Source organism: Marmota flaviventris, chromosome 6 (genome assembly GCF_047511675.1).
Source record: "Marmota flaviventris isolate mMarFla1 chromosome 6, mMarFla1.hap1, whole genome shotgun sequence".
NCBI lineage: Eukaryota > Metazoa > Chordata > Mammalia > Rodentia > Sciuridae > Marmota > Marmota flaviventris.
This window is the reverse complement of record NC_092503.1, coordinates 98922037-98942324: the sequence shown is the minus strand read 5'-3', so window position 1 is coordinate 98942324 and position 20288 is coordinate 98922037. Positions and strand designations below refer to the sequence as shown.

The window sequence follows — 20288 nt, the reverse complement described above, 5'->3', positions numbered from 1 at the left end:
CATTCCATTATGATCAGATAAGATGCATGGTATTATCTCCACACCTTTATATTTACTAAGAGTTGCCCTATGGCATAATATATGGTCTATCTTTGAGAAGGATCCATGTGCTCCTGAGAAGAACGTGTATCCACTTGATGATGGTTGATATATTCTATATATGTCAGTTAAGTCTAGGTTATTGATTGTTTTATTGAGTTCTATAGTTCTTTATTCAGCTTTTTTCTGGAGGATCTGTCCAATGGAGAGAGTGGTGTGTTGAAGTCACCCATAATTAATGTGTTGTGGTCTATTTGACTCTTGAACTTGAGGAGAGTTTGTTTTATGAACGTTGCAGCACCATTGTTTGGTGCATACATATTGATAATTGTCATGTCTTGTTGGTGGATGGTTCCTTTTAACAGTATATAGTGTCCTTCTTTATCCCTTTTGATTAACTTAGGTTTGAAGTTGATTTTATTCGATATGAGTATGGCCACTCCTGCTTGCTTCCGAGGACCATGTGAGTGATATGATTTTCCCTAACCTTTCACCTTCAGCCTGTGTATGTCTTTTCCTATCATATGAGTCTCCTGAAGGCAGCATATTATTGGATTTGTTTTTTTAATCCAGGTTACTAGCCTATGTCTCTTGATTGGTGAATTTAAGCCATTAATGTTTAGGGTTACTATTGATATATGGTTTGTACTTCCAGTCATGCTCATTTATTTATTCATTTTAATATGGCTAGTTTTTCCTCTTTGGTTATTTTTCCCCCCCTTTACTGAGATACCTCCCACTGTTAGTTTTGGGTGCTGTTTTTCAATTCCTCTTCTTGTAGTGTTTTACTCAAAATGCCCTGCAGTGCTGGTTTTCTGGCTGCGAATTCTTTTTACTTTTGTTTATCATGAAATATTTTAATTTCTTTGTCAAATCTGAAGCTTAATTTTGCTGGATACAGTATTCTTGGTTGGAATCCATTATTTTTCAGCGTTTGAAATACGTTGTTCCAGGATCTTCTCGCTTTCAACATCTGTGATGAAAAATCAGCTGTTAACCTAATTGGTTTACCCCTGAATGTAATCTGCCTCCTTTCTCTCGTAGCTTTTAATATTCTCTCCTTGTTCTGTATGTTGGATATCTTCATAATTATGTGCCTTGGAGTTGGTCTATTACGGTTTTGTATGTTTGGGGTCCTGTAGGCTTCTAGGATTTGGCAATCCATTCCATCTTTCATGTCTGGGAAGTTTTCAAAGATTATTTCATTCAATAGATTGTTCATTCCTTTGGTTTGAACCTCTATACCTTCTTCTATCCCAATGACTCTCAAGTTTGTTTTTTTTATGTCATCCCATACCTCTTGGATGGATTGCTCGTGATTTCTTAGCATGCTTTCTGTGTTGACTATATTCTTTTCAAGTCGATAAACTTTAGATTCATTATCTGATGTTCTCACTTCTATTTGATCTAGTCTATTTGTAATATTCTCGTTTGAGTTTTTAATTTGGTTTATGGTTTCCTGAATTTCTAGGATTACTGTTTGATTTTTTTTTTTTAAATCTCTATCTCCTGGTAGAGTTCATTCTTTGCCATTTGAATTTGCTGATGTAATTCGTTTTCAAAGTATTCTTTCATTGTTTGGACTTGCTGTCTAATGGTTTCTCTAAGATTCCATTCCATCTGAGTCAGGTATGCCTTGAGTTCTTTCTCTGTCCATTTTTCTGATGCCTCTAGGTTCTCCTGTAAATATAAGTTGTCCTGCATTGTTTGTAATCCTTTTTTCCCTTGTTTTTCATGGTGCTCACGTTACTTTCCAACTCTGTTTGACTGCTGTGTTTCTGTTTTCTCCTATAAATTTGTTTTGAGTGGGAAGATGGCGGCGAATAGAGTGCATCACCCCCGTGTACCGCGTCACTGTGCAGGTGAATAACGAGTTAGAACGGCCAAAAGCTATCTTGTTAGGAATCTCCAGCAAAATTGGGGTGCACCGAAACCTAGAGGAAGGATTTCCATTACCCGAGGATCAATTACTGGGGCTCAATCGCGAGTGAACCATGCGCCCGGAGATTCAGGCTGATTGATCGGCGGTCCAGCCTGCAGCCAGAGAGTGCGCGGAGATACGGCGTGCCAGCATCACAGAGAAACGGCGCTGCGGATTCTGTGGGGTCCTGCCAACTGTGCCCTCAAGGTGCTCCAGGCTGAGTTCTGTGTTTGAGACAGGGGAGAGAAATGACCCAGATCTGTCAACCACAACGGACAACCCACCAAGGAAGCCAGCGTCCACCATCTTGGAGAGCTGATGTCACCATCGCCAGTTTCCAACAGATCGCAGGAAGTTCAGCGATAGAACAGGTGTGTGACATTTAGCCCTTCTCACATACAGCGGGGAAATCACATAAAATCTCTCCCAGGCCTTCCGGGGGCGTGATTATCAGAGTGAGCATGAATAGAGGCATGGGGAAAGGTAAATGCACCTGGCCTCCAACTCCCCCCTCCCACCAGCAGTGAAAATGAAACCTGTCTCGCCAGCTCTGGGAGGAGTGGCTATCAGAGGGAATCAAAACAATAGGGAGCCGGTTCCCAATAGCCTCACTCCATATCCAGGAAACTGCAGGCCCAGAGTGTAGCTTGAACTGCGGAGAGGTATCCCACCAGGGAAGGCCTGGCTGGCAGGAGAAGCAAGGAGACTAGAGACCAGGAATAAACCTAAGCTAACAGGTTTGGAGAGACACCAGGTGGGGGAGGAGGGAGCGGCCTCACATGGATTGTTTCCTACAGCCAGAGGGCAAAATCTTGGCCCGGAAGGCACAGCTCCACCTACTGGAAGCAAAGAAAATAGAAGCCTAACAGTGCCTTTTTTAAAAATTTTTAAATTTTATTTTTTTTAATTATTTTTTTAATTGTAATTTTTATTTTACTGTTTTTTATTATTTTTTTATCATTTCTTTTTCTTTTCTATTCTTTTCTCTTTCTTTCTTCTCTCCCTCTCTCTTTCTTGGTTTGCTTCCTTACCTTTTCCCCATCTTTCCTCTTAAACATGATCACCCCGATTACGTATAATTTACTAAATGCAAATAGATCAATACTATGAGTCGGTCTATAGTCCGCCTAAGCCCTTAACTACCCCCAAGTACTCCTGTCTATTCTCTTGTTAATATCTGCCTGCATTTGAGCTACCCCCCAAAGAAGCTAACATATACTAACCTCCATACCATCAAATTGACCGACCTTAACACAAAATCCTAAGTTCAAACTTCAATTCACTATATGCCATCAAAATCTATAGGCGTTTAATGAAACTAATGAATTTACCTTAAATCACAATTAAATCCAACGTCTCTAAACATTGTCTCGCAACACAAAGGAGAGATATTGGAACTATAAAAACCAGATGTGATAGATCTTATTTGAAAAATCTGCAGCAAGTTTCAAAAGTTTGAATGAGGACATGAAAGAGGAGTGGCTTCAGTTGATGGAGTTTGTCCTGTCTAAATTTGGATTTTGTAATAATGCCATCTTCACTGCTTTAGTGCCACATTATTAAGTTTATTAAACCTTAAAACCATAGCAGGAGTTTGTGTTAATATGCTTTGTTTACAAATGATAATCTGAGATACCCTAATATAATTCTCAATGAGGGCAATAAGGACATTGCATTTATAAAAATAAAGGAAGAACTAGAAAATAAAAAACTTCAATAAGCAGATATTTAATGACTGTAATCTGTTGCTGTAAAATTGCTCTGGAAAAACAGAAACTTAATCACAACAGAAAGATTTACAGGATCACAAATGAACAAAACCCTGAAGCAGTGTACATTCAGATCTGACACCAAACTATGAAGGAGAAGCAACCAAGGCCAAGTTTAAATGTGTGGATACAAACCTGCCCCAACATTCTAAGGGAAAGGGGAACAGTCACTATTTTAAAGCCATATAAAAATGAAATGGAAGTTTGTATTCTTCTACCTTAAAGCACTCAAATCACAAGACTCAGCTGTCACTTAACCTTGAAACATAGCCAACTGGTAGATCTTCAGTGTTAAAACAATTAAGTGAGCAACCCTGTCTTCAGTGACAGTGTCCATTCTACAGCCCTCTGTAGTCTTTGCTGATTAGAACCAATAAATCGTTTTTTAAAATTTTTTTAAGTCAACTTTTAAGAAACATGCATTATTTTACCATTAACCAAAAAGGCTGGAGATGTAGCTTACTTCTGTGACTTTTTGCGGTGTAATACTTCCTTCGTATGGGCAGCCCAAGGCACAAGACACATACCTAAATTTAAAATAAAAAGCAATATGAATATATATATATATATATATATATATATATATATATATATATAGCACGTTAAGTAGGTAATTTCCATTTTATGAAAATGAAACAACTAAAATACACCATGAAATTTCACTTTACTATCTTCCTTTATTATTATTTTATCATTAAACCAAACAAATAATTTTGGAGAATTTTCAATTAGTCCACATTTTTATCTTTCTAATAACTACAATTTGATGCATGTTATTTGATGGCAGATGGTGATAAAGTAACAGATCTTTATCTTGTGAACCTGTTGGTAATATAATAACATGTTAATGTTCAGAGCAGAAAATACTAGTTAAACACTTTAATTTAAATAATTGCATATATCCAGTTGTTAAATAGATAAGTTTTCAGACATATCGATAGCCAGCATGTAAAAGACTAACTGAATTTCTCTGCACTTCCACCTAGATGTTCTGACCTCATTTTGATGCACTCATCTGTCATCCCAAAACTCTTGGAACTGGGCACAGCCTCAGAGTTCATCTTGTTTCTCTCTCATGGGCTTCCCTAAACAATTCCAAACGAAGAGTGTCTGATGTGTTTAAAAGTTTACAAATAAAGATATTCTATATGTCAGCTTCTTCAGCAATCCACTCTTATATAAAAGTCAGGCGTTTCTTGCAAATAAAATGGTCCCTTTCCATCCTAAATTATAAAGCTTCTGGAAAAGCTTGTTTTAGGTATATTCAGCTCATCACCAATCCCAAATTTAATTCAGAGTCTTTGCAACACTATTATTAAAATAGCGCATCATGTATCTGATCATCAGGAGTAGAACCAAGCCACAGAAAGGAGAGAGGGTTGTTGAGAAATGAAGATATAGTTCTTTGGGCCAGAATAAGAAAAATTTTAGATACACAGGTCCCTTGCATACCACACCAATGATGCTGGGCTTTGACAAGCCTCAAAATTATTTTTGGGCACTCAAAATTAGTAGGTAAGGTAGTTATGAAATCAGATTTTTCCCCCAGAAGTATAATCTCCCATGGAAGTAGTTGTCAGAGGAAAGATGCAAGAAAAAGCAAAAGACAAACTGCTATTATATTTCTCTGATTTTATAAGCAGCTATTTATTGGAAGATATATAATGAAACTCATTATAGACTTTGGAGTACAAAAACAATAACATATTTATTGACTCAGAACATGTACATTGATTTCAAGATGTAACTTAAATTTTGAGTTATTAAAATATTAATAAAAGTTATGTTTACAGTTACATCTGTCGGGCCAGCAGTGTAGCTCAGTAGTAGAGTAATTTCCTAGCACTGTAAGGCCCTAGGTTCAACCCCAGGACTACATGCATAAATAAATCAACAAATAGCCCTAGAATCCAGGCAAGCAGCTGTGATGACAAGGAAGGAGAAAGAGTAACAAGTTCAAGTAAAATTTGAAAGTTAGTCCTGGATAGGAAATCTATGTGTTTTCTCTTCTAGTTACTATACTCTAGGATTGTTTAGATAAACTTTCTAAATTTAATTATGACATGTGAAAAGAAAATGTTTTTATTTGAACATAACATTGGAGAAGATAGTTAAGGATAGAAAAAAGAAGGATAGTTTGAATACATACAAGAATTAAAGTAACATATTAAACATATGCTGTATATTGATCCTGAACCCAAAATATCTAGATGTAAGTAAACAGAGAGTCCAAGCCATCCGTTTATGTGTTTTCCCACAAAATGTGAATAACAACAAATAAAATAGAATAAATGCCCTGAACAAAACAAAACAGACAAACCTCTCCTGTATTCTCTACTCATTGCTTGACTGTAGCTAACTCACTGCCAGAATCCCAACTCTCACAAGGGCATTTTCATTCATTCAGTTTTTCTCACCAATGACCTTTCCAGGTCTATGGTAATCTTTGTCTTTACACTAGATTACATTTTATTTTCATATGCTCTTTTTTGGCCTTGCAAGTGTCTAATTTGACTTGTTCACATGTGGAGTACTTTCTCCAAAGCTATTGTGATGGTCCTCAACTACATTTTCTTATCTGTACTTTAACACGCTAAAGCAGGGGTTGACATGTTAAGGCCCAGGGACCAAATCCTGCCCTTTTGCAAATAAAACTTTACTGGAACACAGCAAGGCCTATGTTTACATAGTATATATGGCTGCTTTTGCACTGGAACACCATAGTTGTAATTGCAACAGAAACCCTCTGCCTCCCCCAAATCTAAGCTACTACTATCTGCATGTTTATAGAAAAAGCACTATAAAGAAAAGTTAGACTCCTTTTTCTGACTTTAGAAAGGCCACCATCATTATGAAAATAATGCTCTACTTTGAAAAGTGGCTAAATCCATTTTATGGACTTCTCTTCCCTAACAATCCATGACATTGGTTCTCAATTTTAACTGTACAGAATCACCTTGAGAGCATAAATAACAAATCAAGGACTTGTAGCTCTGTACAAGGAATGTAGCTCTGTACTAGCTCAGTGGCAAGAGAATGGCCCTGGGTTCATCCCAAGCACTGCAAAAACAAGGCAAAACAAAACAAAATCAACAACCACAACAACAAGGCAAAACTCTAAAACTTAACGATACACTACAAACATATTAAATAAAAAAACAAGAATAGAATCTATTTCCCAGTATTTTTGAATTTTTGAGATTCTATTATTATGCCTAGATTCAAGTTAAAATACTTTAAAGCTTTCTTTGAAAGAAAATACCATAACTTCCTTCAGTAGTCCATCCTAGGTAAAGCTGCTGCATAAAAACATTTAATAATATGCTGAGCTATACATTTGCTTCACATATGATAATCTGTATAATAAATTCATTTTATCAATGGCAAACCAGAAGCTAAGAGAAATTAAGTAGGTTGCAGATGTAAATAAAGGTAAGACTCAGACTTTAAAACAAAATCTGTCCAACTTCAGTTTGTGTCTATTACATCAAATTAGTTGCTTATAATTATTTTATGTCCAGCTTGGATTGCCATTCTAAATATTAGCTGGAGTCCAAGGAAACACATCAAGCTAAATATAGACTATTTATAGTTGACTCATAGCTTTTGAAGTACCTTTATTTGCTATTATTTCTGACCACATCTTTTGAAACTTGCTATATTTTCTCTGTCCATTTGCCTTTTCACTATAATTGACCTAACTACCTTATTTGGACCTTTATGTTTTTATTTCCTAAAATGATGCATCCTTAGGTTCATTATAAATTTAATTACTTCAGTCTCACCTAAAGGAATCATGGAAGAACATTAGAGGCCCATATTTATGAAGGTCCCTTGGGACAATCATAATGGGGCCCTGCACCACAGATTTCAAGCTACACCTAAGTACAGATCTTGACGGGCTTCTAGTGACCTATGCCAGACACCTCGAGTCATGCTTCAGGTTCAAGCTGGCATTCAATTATATTGTTTGCTATCTGAAAGAGATTTGAAAATGTTATTTTTAAATGGCATGATTGTATATAGAAAGCAATCAGAAAATTAAGACAATGGCAACTCAAGAGATTTTTTTTTCTCATAGTTCTACATTTCTTGGCTAAGATCGTCTAGCTCTCAAATTTTTAATGATCCCCTTTAATCTCAAAGACTTGAAATTTACTGAGTTGCTCTCCTACATTCCAAAATATTTGTCTCCATGACTCCAGATATTTTATTTCATTTAATAAAATCTAATATCATGGCTGTTTTGGGATAATATGAATCAAAAAACCAAAGCAGCAATGTGAAATTAATCTTCTAACCTTTGCGTTTATGATCTGGTTCTAAAATGTAAATCATCACAATTTTTTTGCCAACCCACTCAAAATTTATCTATGTTCCAGATAATTTGTGTGCAGAATTGATGAATGTACCCAGAGTATGAATTGAAGAAGACTAGTCACATGAGATGGGTACTGAAAAGAAGACACCAGACAAACAGTAAATCTGGGTAATCAATCCCCAACTTCTCTAGGCAGAATTTAAATGAGTTCTTCATTTAGAGGAGATGCATATCCTTGTTCAATTCAGACACTCACAAATTTTTGAACCATGAATTCTACCCTCCACCACCACTGATTTTACTTTAATGTAACACCACAAAACATGTTAAGTAACACTTAGGGAAAATCCATCTGGCTAGTTCCCAAGGTACAGCTCTGAGTTTGATTTTGAATTAAGAGTATTTAATACTAAGTATATTTTATTTGAATTATCATGGGAAAATTAAGTAAGATTAAATGTAAGTTTATATAATGCTCCAGTATTTTTTCAGAGTACTTCTTCCAGGTATTCTTTATGTTCTGATTTCAAGTAAAGTTTCAAAACTTTTGTAAAAAAGAAAAAAAAAGCATTTTTCATAAATATATTTAAGAAATTCAGTTATTTTAAATTTGCATTTGAAAAATAATCTTTGCCTCACCAATTAAAACCTTTGAATATTCATTCTTCTATTTCATATAATACATGAATCTTTTTATAATTATTTCTTAAATTTACTATCAGGGACCTGCTTTTACATGAATTCCATGTAAAACATGCAAGAAATAGCATGTTGAAAATATTTCTAAATTGTTATGAGCAACTAACTATATGCAATAAGAACATATGGCATTCAATCAGAACCTGTTACATTAATTTCATACATTAGAGACAATTTTCTTGAAATTATTTATAAAAATTATAAATCCATTTCTTGCCCAGACATGTGAAGTTATGACCTAACAAAAAATCATTAATAACAATAAGATCTTATTGCTATTAATTTTATTGCTAATTTTCATTTAGAATGAAGTTCTAAATTTCACTTAAAAATTCCCTCAGAATTTCTAAATGAAAGCTATTTAGACACGACTGTGCAAACATAGCTTACACAAGGTAACAATTGCTGGCTATGTGTTATTGTAGAACACAGCAGTGTCAGAATACTATGTAGGGATATATATATATATATATATATATATATATATATATATATATATACCTTCAAATAAACCATACATGTGAAAGAAAATAGGTTTAACAGATGCCTCATTTTTAGTTTTATGTATCATATTTAATTACACATCTTGGTAAATGTTGATTTGAATTATTCTTCCAGACCAACACCTAGGCCTCAGTTTAATGGTAGAAGTTAAAAACAAACTCCTCTAGACAGCAAGAAGCTGCCCACTTATGAGAAGCAGGTGCTACATATGCAAGTGTATTCCACTTTAGTAAATTACTCAGTGAATGTATCAGTCATAGGAAATACTTCCTGCTAGGCACTATGTGTTTAAAGAACAGAGCCCAGAATATGGTGCATCATTATCTTACTCAATAATCTTACTCAATAGAATGCTATTACCCTCAGGGTTAGAGTCAGAATCCATAATAACACCCTGCCTTAGACAGGGAGAAGGACAGGGTACAAACAGCACAACATGATCCAGGTAGTTTGGCTAATTCAACAAAAAGTCTACAGGTTTTGAATATATATGTTAAATCATAAGTCATGTCTCAAACTGAAAACTGTTTTGATGGGGAGGACTGTGTCCTTACTTCATGTCATTTAGGAAGATTGCCATTTAAAAATCTGTCAATTATATAAAGCTGGGAAATACATTAAGTTCAGGAAGAACTTCCTAATAACGATGGTCTTATACTAAAGACTAATTGGATCACTAATATATGTGATATGATCTCTTCTGGAAACCTTTAAAACCAGACTTAATTTTGGGTGATAGTAGATAAAGAGATGGAGAAAATGAGTTCTCTAGCTCACCTCCTCCTACATATTAATAGGTATCATTCACATGTTACATACATGTAAACATTATCTTATCTGACAAATGTCTTTGTTTTTTGGATCTAAAAGAACTCTACGGATTGTCCATATTAGCTTAGTTATTATTTTGCCTTTATTCTTTTATCTCATTATTTCCAGTTTTACTTTTCTGGAAATTTGAGAAGAAATACAACAGTTCACAGATCAATATTATTGCATTTTGTAACTTTTAAAACAATGGATGAATAATTTTGTTGTTTCATAGGAAAGTGAAAAAATTACTTCACTGAGCTTTCAGTAGGTTCCGACTTTGAGAAGTTCAGTCATGAATCAAATTATTCTAGGCCATTTTGTAGAATAGCTTATCTAGGCCACTTTCTAGGAAAGTGTTCATGGTTTATGCTTTGATATACAGAGCTGCTGACCTTTTTATTTTTAATGTGCATTGATAAGCATTTAAATAAGGAAATTAATGGAACCCTAGTGGTAATTTTGTCTTTAAATTAATACCCTCACAAAGAAAGTGAGCATACAATTCATGTGACTTGATTAAAGAGAAGTTACTATTCATTTTAAACAAAAAGCAATAAATCCTAAGTGTTTTAAATGGTGTATAGGGCATTATTTCACATCTGAGGCATTTCAATTTAACAGAATCCTGGAAAACCAATAAATATTTCTTTCCATAAATGCTATTAATAAGAGGAGAGAAAACAATTACATCCAGCACAAACTTTTATGTTCCTTGACCTTCATAACCTTTTTAACTTTACACAAATATTAGATAAATAACCCAGATTTTAAAACCTATGCCACATGAATTAAGTATTAAAGAATTAAGTACACAATTTAGATATTTCACTTCATGCATATATATGTATATGCAGCAGAAGTGTCTCAGAGATTACATGAAGTTCTGAATATGTATAAAAATGTGTGCACACATATGTGATGTGTGGTTTGGGAGGAGCAATTGGGCAAAAATCTTCCTAATTCTAATGAAAGCTACTAGTTAGTTCACATGAAAGTTACCTTTTTATAAAAATTTATATGTTTTTTGTGAACATTTATAAAGTGTGTACTGCATTCTAGCCTTTAAATCTGACAGCTGATGACATAAATTTTCTGGATGATGATCAAGCACATATGTGATAGAACAACTGTTGCTATGTGAAATGAGCTGAAGCATCTGAGTTTTAACTGGTGGAGATGGCTCTTTTCCTGACATAAATACCAATGCTTTGTGAATGACAATAGCAAGTACCTAAAGTCTAGATTGCAAAATAAAAATAATTTTTTTTTCTTAAAATACAAAAAAAAATCTGTGGGAGAGAGAGAAGATAATTTAAAGTGCACAAATAGCTAATTAACTCACATGCTAAAAGGTATATTCCCATAAAGGAATAGTGTTCCAGATAATCCAGAAGTTAATTTTTAAAAATCATATTTGAAAACACATATTTCTCTGCAGTGTTCTACAATAGAGTCTCCACTGAAGTTACTTTTTTTGGTTTTACTGAGTCACTTCTCATCCATCTGTAGCCTTATCAAAGACTGCCAGGTTCTTAAGTCACAGTATGGTTAAAAGTTTCTTTACTGATGAGGCAATATAAATTGTCAATCAAAAAATTTAAAGATGACTTTGGATTTCAATTAGTTCAGTTACATTAACCATTTTTTTATGAGAGAGCTAAAACCTAAGAGCTGACTTCATACAATTTGTTTATGTACATCTTTCAACATTAAAAATCCCTACAGAGTTCCTGTTTAAAGAATAACACTTCTTACAGATTTGCCTTTTTTTCAACTTCCCAATGAAAATTACTTTAGAGCTTACATTTCACATTTTAAAGACATATGAAATAGAATAAGGTCTTCTTAGTTTCCTTTCTTTTAAAGGTAAACAACACAAAACAACTTATTCATATTGAATTTAGGAACTTATAGTGTGGGCTTCTTTATATATGGTTATGTAAATTTTGCCTTAAAAATAAATATTGTTTTATGCATCTGGAATGACATTAGCTTGCCTTTAAATTTTTTTGCTAGTTTTTCCTATGATATATATCTATTTTAATTACAAAAATAATTCCACATCTTAAAAAGCTCATGTTGAAGACTTACCACAAAAAGAGGAAAAAGTTTAAAAAACAACAAAACAGTTCACTATGGCATAGCCCAACTCTACTTATTCTCCAAATGGGCTTGACTCATTTCCAATCCTTTTCTAATATCCTCGGTTAAGGGTGATTCACTTGGCTTTCTCATTTACTATTCAATCATCCTGACACTATGGACTTTGCTCACCTCAACTAAAGGAAGTACAATGTACATCTAAGTCAATTTCTGGCACTCAGTCTTCTCTTGCAAATACCATGCCTGTCAATTTATGATACTACAACATGTTTTTAAAATTTGTATATTTATGAAATCAATAGACATTTATGTAATGTCTTTCTTCAGTGACACAGACTTTATTTTGTGTGCTATATCACATAGGCATAATTGCAATACTTTTTGTAACTGCTGGTCCTGGTAGCAAGCAAGAACCAAGGTAGGAGTTCCTCTCTTCTCCCTCTGTCTCTGGCTCTCACAGCTACTGGGAGACCCCTTCTTTTTTCCATTTGTTTTCTACTACTCCGTCTTGTCACTGATTTGCACGCGGCTCCATGCTATGAACACCAAAATAGAGACCTCAGCAGAACAACCACATAATCTTTAAACTCAGGTGACCAGGTTTACTATCCCATTCCCAAACTCCTGTGTGAGAAAATTGGACTTGTGGATCTCAGGCCAGGTGATTTTGTTTGTTTTTTTGTTTTGTTTTGTATATTTGGAATCTCCTGGATTGAAAAGCTGATAACTCGGACCATGAGCAATGCTGTTTTTACAAGAAAAAGGCAAGGCAATGAGAGAAGACCACTATCTTGTATGTACCTGTACTTATAGAAAAAATATAGAATAAAAAACTAGAGAAGAACTATTTGTGTTTGTATGCTGTATGCAGTTTGTCAAGTATTTTTAAACAGTGCTCTGCATGGTACTATGAATAAGCTTTGGGGTTATCCAGTGGAAGTAAGGAAGTCAGCAATTAAGGGGAAGTTGAATGGGTAAAATGATGTTCCCAACTTCCCAGAGCAGCTCAGAGGCTCGATGTTATGTCCAACTTATTCTATTAAAGTAATACATAAACTTGTCCTTAAAGAAAGTCATGCTTTTGAAAAAAACATATTTGAAAACCATATTAGATGTTTCCTTCTTAAAACTGCTAGGACTTTTTATCAATATATCAACACACACAAAGTTGAGATCAAAAGATAGTTGAATCTGGAAAGCTGAGAGTTGATATAATGGTTAGTGCTGGAATCACATGCTAGTCCCTCTGATCTTAATTTCATTATACATTCCATAGGCCAGATACCCACTAATAATCATTAATAGCATTAATAATATGTGACTGTATAGACTGCCTTGATTAAATAAGGTACAAATAAGATATCCTATGTATATGTCTACAGAGTTTATAACTAAGCTGTAATAATAGATGCTAATGAAATAGAATTTGTGGGACTTTATAAGTACCCTCGAACTGGAATATTCATGTGCCTTGCAGACTTAACGACCTCTTCAAACTTTCCCATACTTTCTTCAATGGAACAATTAATATTCTTCTTGCTAAAGGATTCAGATGCAGCACCAAAAACTGATATCTCAGTGGCTCCAGCAGCAACCTGAAAAACATAAGTTAAAGCCAAAAGCAAAAATTTTCAAAAGTATAAATGATAGCAGAAGAGTAACTATTAAAGCATGCTTATGTTACCATTTGACTTAAAATTTAAAACTAGACTTCTCTCATCTTGCCACATACTCCGTTTTGAAAGGGAAAAATATTTTAATAACAGAATAATTCTATAAGTTCATATATCTATGAGGCACAAAAAACACAGAGATGATGTTCCAATTTAATTTTGCCTTTCAACATATTATCCTGAGAAATACTTCTACCCTAATTGTGGAAAATACTTTCACCCCAATAAAACCTTTATTTTCCACAGAAAACATTATTTTCAAACCAATTATTAAATTAGAGGATAGAAAACATTCTGGTTTTGTTTTTCTTCTTTTCCTACAATCCAAGAGAAAAATACTTTTCCAATTCATTTTGGATTTTGCCCCAAACTTTCCTTCCTTCCAACTCTTAACCTAGCTTCTATTGTTTTATGTCCTGACTGCTACAAGCACAGTCTTGTGTGTCTAAGACTCTTAATCTTCCTGTCAGTTTTTAAGTTGAAAATATTAGCTAATATTTTCTTCCTTTGGCCCCCTTTGTCATCTTCACTCCTTCCTCAAAGCTTCTCTATTGATTTGTTTTCAAATGTCAACTCTCCTGAGCTACATCCCCAGCCCTTTTTTATATATTTTATTTAGAAACAGCAACTCACTGAGTTGCTTACGGCCTAAGTTGCTGAGGCTGGCTTTGAACTCACAATTCTCCTGCCTCAGCCTCTTCAGCTACTGGAATGACAGGCATGTGCCACTGCCCAGCTTGAGTTTTTAAGACCTTCTCTTAATGCATCGCTAGCATTCTGCCTAAGTTTCCCCACCCCATCTCTGATCCCCTCCTAATACAATAAAAAAAAAAAAAAACCTGTCATCTTTTCTACAGCATTTTAAAAAATAGTAGTTTTTGTGCCTCTGTCCAAAATAAGTTTAGACCCTCTAAAATAAAATGTCTGTTCATTGAACACCTACTATTCACCAGTACTGATGTTTGCACTTTGCAGGCCATTTTTTTTATATATATTTACCATCAATTCTGTAAGAACTATGATTATGCCCATGTTACAGATGAAAATATTGTGGCACACACACACACAATCTAACTAGATAGCAAAAGCTCATATAGTAAAATTCGGGGAGCTATGTTTTGAGTATAACCTTTGACTCCCAAGCCATCTATTTCACCCCACTGATGGTACACTATCCTGAGGATGTCTTCTCAGTAACTTTCTCAAGGTGGAAGATGGCAACATTTACACATTCTTAAAACGCCTCTTTCTTTATAAAGTAATAATTATATCAAATCAAAGGAATGAAAAGATAAATGGTTCTAACAGCACATATACTAACTAACTAGGACTCCACAACTTCAGCTTTATACCATACAGTGTTAAATGCAGAAGCAAAGAACAATCATTAACACTAGAGTAGCTACAGTAGAACTATTGCAATAAGCCCATGTAAGCACAATACAATAAGCTTCTGCTTAAATTTGGAATAGCTATTCTTGTATGTATAATTATTCAAGCTTTCACTTAAACATAAATCCCTAAATCACACAGAATCAGAAGAAAAACAAAGAAGAAGAAGAAAAGTCATTAGATGTACACACAAAGTTGAACTTCGTCTAGAGGGAGGAAGCAACAGAAACAAAAACTTGTCCAAGAATTTTTGACAAAATATTTATCCATCTCAGGAATATTAATGACTTATCAATAAACGTTTGAGTTGTACCCTGTATTACCTACTTAAGAGGGAGACACAAAATACACTGTTAAAAAATTTATGACAATGGAGAATTTTACTTTTATATTTTGTTTCTGTTATTTTAATGTTTTGATTATTAATTTTCTTGAATGCTTAAATTAAAAGAGCCAATTATGTAATACTTTGGTCTCTAACAATGCTGTGAGGGTACACCACATTTCTACACATTCATGTTAGTATATTAGTAGTGTACTTATAAAAGTTAAGTTAATTACACAGGACACCATTTTAACTTAGTACATATCTTTAAAACAATTATGGGCATATAAATTCTAGAAAAACGAGTAGCACACTTACAGCACGGTGAAAACCCTGAAGATTAGGAGTAAGGACAGGATATCGAACTCCTGGATATTGATTAATGCCTTTCATCACTTCAGTGTGATCAGCCATCTTAAATACATAAGAGTTACATTTAAATATGTAGCTGAATATTAGATCAAACATGTACTTAGATTTGGGGGTAGGTTATAATTGCATATGCAAATATATTCTACAAAATAACGCTTGAAATTTTAAAAATGTGCCAATATAACTGCAGAAAAAGTAGTTGTCAGTGTCATAGGTATATAATGACTGGATATGAGCTTAATTAATTCATATAAAAAGATCTGGCCACATGAGTGATTACAGAGTCTCATGAACTTTTCTAATTTCCTTAAAAATGTTCACTTGACCAAAATTCATTCTCTACCATTCTGTATAATTTAATAGTCCAATCCTCAAACATTCCTGATAGTGGGGAGAGTGTGAAAGGCTCTCCTCCTCCCACAGGAGAATTTTATGACTAAACAGCTTCTAGTGCATAAAATTTTACAATGTTTAATAAGATATAAATTATACATGTCCATTAGAATAACTTAACAAAACTGAGATATGTTACTTGGGTAGCACAGGTGTTTCAGTTAGTATAGTTATTATGCTTAATATAGTAAAATCAAAAAATTACTACCTATTTCTCACAGGCAAAATATAAATACAGTAGAGAAAACACCTATGACAAAATTTAACCCACCCTGTTAATATTTTATTTTCTGAATCTATTAAAAATCAACTTTAACTTAAAATATCCAATCCACAAAGTCTATTAGTTACTCTTTTAAAACAATCACTGATAATCAGATACCATGATTGACACATGAAAATTATTGCTTACATAACTATTTCATATTTTAAAATATCAAATTATGCATGAACTATGTATATATGTAAAATAATATATGATGGAATGTATAAAAAATGAACTGGAGAATGTGTTTTAATTAGCAAACAAATCAAACAACTTACATCAAACCAAAACTGATATCCTTACTGCGGAAATGGAGAATGAAGACTATTGTTTTATCTCTATACATATTAACTTCTTATAAAGAACATGTATTATTTTGAATGTTAAAAACATAAATTAACTAAAGCATAAGTGGTTTTCCTTAATATATGTATACATACTTTAAAGCAATATAAAATATTACAATATTTGTTGTGTTTGCGCTATTAGTCTTCTCAACTTTTAGTTAAATGCCAGCAGACTTAAACTAAATATTTTGAATGAATATAATTTGGATTAATTAAATGTCTTAAATATATTTTAAATTTAAATTAAATTTTTAAGATGCAAAATAATCCCTCTGGTTGACTGTCATTGTCATGCCTTACCAGTAATTAAAACTGCTTGGTTCATTCAATACAGACACATTTATTTAAACCTAACATGTAATTCTTGATCATTTATTTCTAAGGTAACATATCCACCATCTCCCACCTCATTACTATACCCTTTGCAAAGGACATAATATCTAACATATCAATTCATTTGTGATTCATAAAAGCCAAATCCCTTATTTCATTTTAGTCTCATTTGATGTTAACTCAGATGTTTACTGAGCATCTACCGTGTCCAAAACCATATGCTAGATCCTGTGGGAAAAACAGATCTTACTTTTCTGTGAGAAACTGAGGTCCTATCAATGAAGTCATTTGCAGGATAGTTGTGGAGAAAAAAACAGATACACATGGAGAATTCACAATCCAAAGGGATACACTGGTTGCTAATTAAAACACATAAAAGTTTGGAAAGGGAAAATACTGGTATGACCTATGATAGTCTATGAACATTTAAAAGAAAATATGGAGTACAAACTGAAGCCCTTGACTGTAGCATATTATAAATTTAAAAATAAAAAATGGTCATAGTAAGATTTCCAGTTCTACATACTCTTCCAGGTTCTCTCCACTGTCAATCAAGTGGTGTATTCTATTTACTTCCCCCCTGGAAGCTGGGTGGGCTCTGATTGTTCCAACTAATAGTATATAGTGAAAATAATACTGTATGACTTCTGAAGCTAGGTTATAAAAAAGGATATAAGTTCCATATGGCTTTCTTTTTGGGGAAAGTCAGTGTGGAGAAATCAGCCAACATGCTAGGAGAAAGAAAAGACTCTCCTATGCAGACAGGGCACCCGAAGAGGCCTCCTGGAGAATCTGTGTGAATTGAGATTGAGGCCCCCAGCCAATACCTATTATCATCCCCTCTATCTGTCACTGAAGTAACCTTCACATGATTCTGACCTCCAAAATCAGAGACTACAGTTGAGATCCTAAACATTATGGACCAAGAACAACCTGTCACTCTGTGCTCTGCTCAAATTCCTAATCTACAGAATAAGTGAACATAATAGATGCTTATTTACACCACTAAGTCCTCAAGGACTTCATTATATAGACGCACATTCTGGAATTCTGAAAAATGGATAGGGCTAGAAAAGAAGGACAGACAGAAACAGAGCATTTGGCTAGAGAACATTACTGGTGAATAATCAGGGTTGAGATATAAAGATGGACGTCCTACATTGTGACACATCTTTGACATACTTTCACATTAATCTAAAGATCCGTAATTTATCCTGAAGGCAACACAAAGGCATGGAGAGTCAGTGTCGAACTGGCACAGGACTGAATAAAAGTAGTATTATAGAAGGATGAACCAGATGGAGGTACAAAGGTCAGTCTAGAAAGATGGAGATGATTCTCAGATTATCATATGAGATTCCAGTTTATGTGAAATTCTATTGTAGAAAATGGCACTAGGAATAGAACTCCCAAAGAAAAATTAATAGGACAAGAGCTAATAGCATGAATGATTACTTGAAAATGCAATCATCACTATTTTATAGCCTTCCTTTTAAAATATTTGACATTTGTACAGATTTCAACACAGTTCTTGATTATCCACGGATATTGCCTTGGTGCTTGATGCTATTTAGAATGTGAGCTTTCTGTCTCCTCTCTGCCTTGTTTTTCTCTCACACTTGCTCTCTCTCTCTCTCTCTCTTTCTCTCTCTCTCTCTCACAAACACACACACACACACACAAATAAGCATTAATATGCAAATTATAAGAAAACCATAGCATTTGTTTATAATTTCAAGCAGAAAGAATTTACTATTAGTTTTAGCCTGTTGAAATTAAGTAAAAAGAACAACATTCTCTTACTAGAAAATAATGTCAAATCAATATTACTAATGCTTAAAATTTATTAAACATAATAACCTTAAACATTTATTGAAAACACCTATACTACCAGGATAACAAAAATGAATACTGTGTCCCTAACCAAATATAGATTAGGTTAAAGTATGGCATTCTATCATAAATAGCACAAAGGGCAAATCAAATTTTAATCTACAAGAAATATTGGTCATCTCAGCCTACAAGAGCATTTTTCCATTCTATATATAATTTAATGAAAGTCTTGAATCAATGTGAAGAAACTTAAATAATGAAACAAACATAAATTGCTTTTTATAGATGTTTCAACCAGTAGAACTTCAAAGGAGACATAATAATAACCATGTTTCCATGTCATAACAGCTGAATTTTGATAATCATTGAAGATGTCTTCATTTTATGATAAACATATGAACTAGAATCCAAAAACTCACTACTTTTTGTTTTGAAAAAAGTCACATATAATGAGGTCATTTAGAAAATAATAGCATTCTGTCCTATTTTGTTTAATAAAGGCAATAAGAAAAGAGTTTTAGGATATTCTAATAGGATGTGATGTTATTATAATGAATAAAATAAAGTAGGTTTCAATTAAAGCTATAAAATCCTTACTTTAATATCTTTTTATTGGACAGTTTATGTTATATTTCAATCTTGATGTTATTTTAATGTCTAAAGTTTAACTATTATTCAAACAATGGAACTAACTATTTCTTTACATTACTGTTTTGACATTTAATAAAAAAACTTTCTACATCTGGTTTGATTTAAAATATTTTTCAGATTTTTCTGTGGCTTTTTATTGAAAAAAATGCAATATCAAGAAACCTCATGATTTGGTTGGGAACTTGTTTTGCCATCATCTGGATATAGTCTGGAAATAACAATACCTGTGACTTTCTATCCAACAAAGCAGGACTACTATGAGTAATCAATTTCTTAGGCATTCACATGTTGATATGGATTCAAATAGTCACAATATTTGTAAGAGTTTTAATGATATGCAAAAGACTATAAGGATTAGAATGTAATAAGTTTAGAGAATTCATTAACAACTATCATAGTGCAAATAAATTTAAATAGTCCATTTTATACATATTTAGACATCCTACTAACATTTTGTTATTATCTGAACACTATAATCTCTCCTAAACTTTTAGGCTTTTATTATGTTCCCCAGTCAATGGCAATGGCTAAATAC

General features: G+C 33.5%; 1 protein-coding gene across 5 annotated transcripts in view; it reads right to left on the bottom strand.

Annotated features, from left to right (window-relative positions):
- The window catches only part of Hmgcll1 (3-hydroxy-3-methylglutaryl-CoA lyase like 1), a 138306-nt gene that overhangs the window by 65434 nt on the left and 52584 nt on the right, over positions 1–20288 (bottom strand). For 3 of the 5 annotated variants that reach the window (XM_027938272.2, XM_071613924.1, XM_071613925.1), the window contains 3 exons: positions 15878–15973; positions 13616–13764; positions 4193–4256 (listed from right to left, as the gene is read on the bottom strand). The exons of 1 other annotated variant lie outside the window; for it this stretch is intronic. In XM_027938272.2, coding sequence (XP_027794073.1) covers positions 4193–4256; positions 13616–13764; positions 15878–15973 — 309 coding nt within the window. The remainder of the gene's footprint in view (positions 1–4192; positions 4257–13615; positions 13765–15877; positions 15974–20288) is intronic. One more of the 5 variants, XM_027938273.2, reaches the window with a different exon arrangement.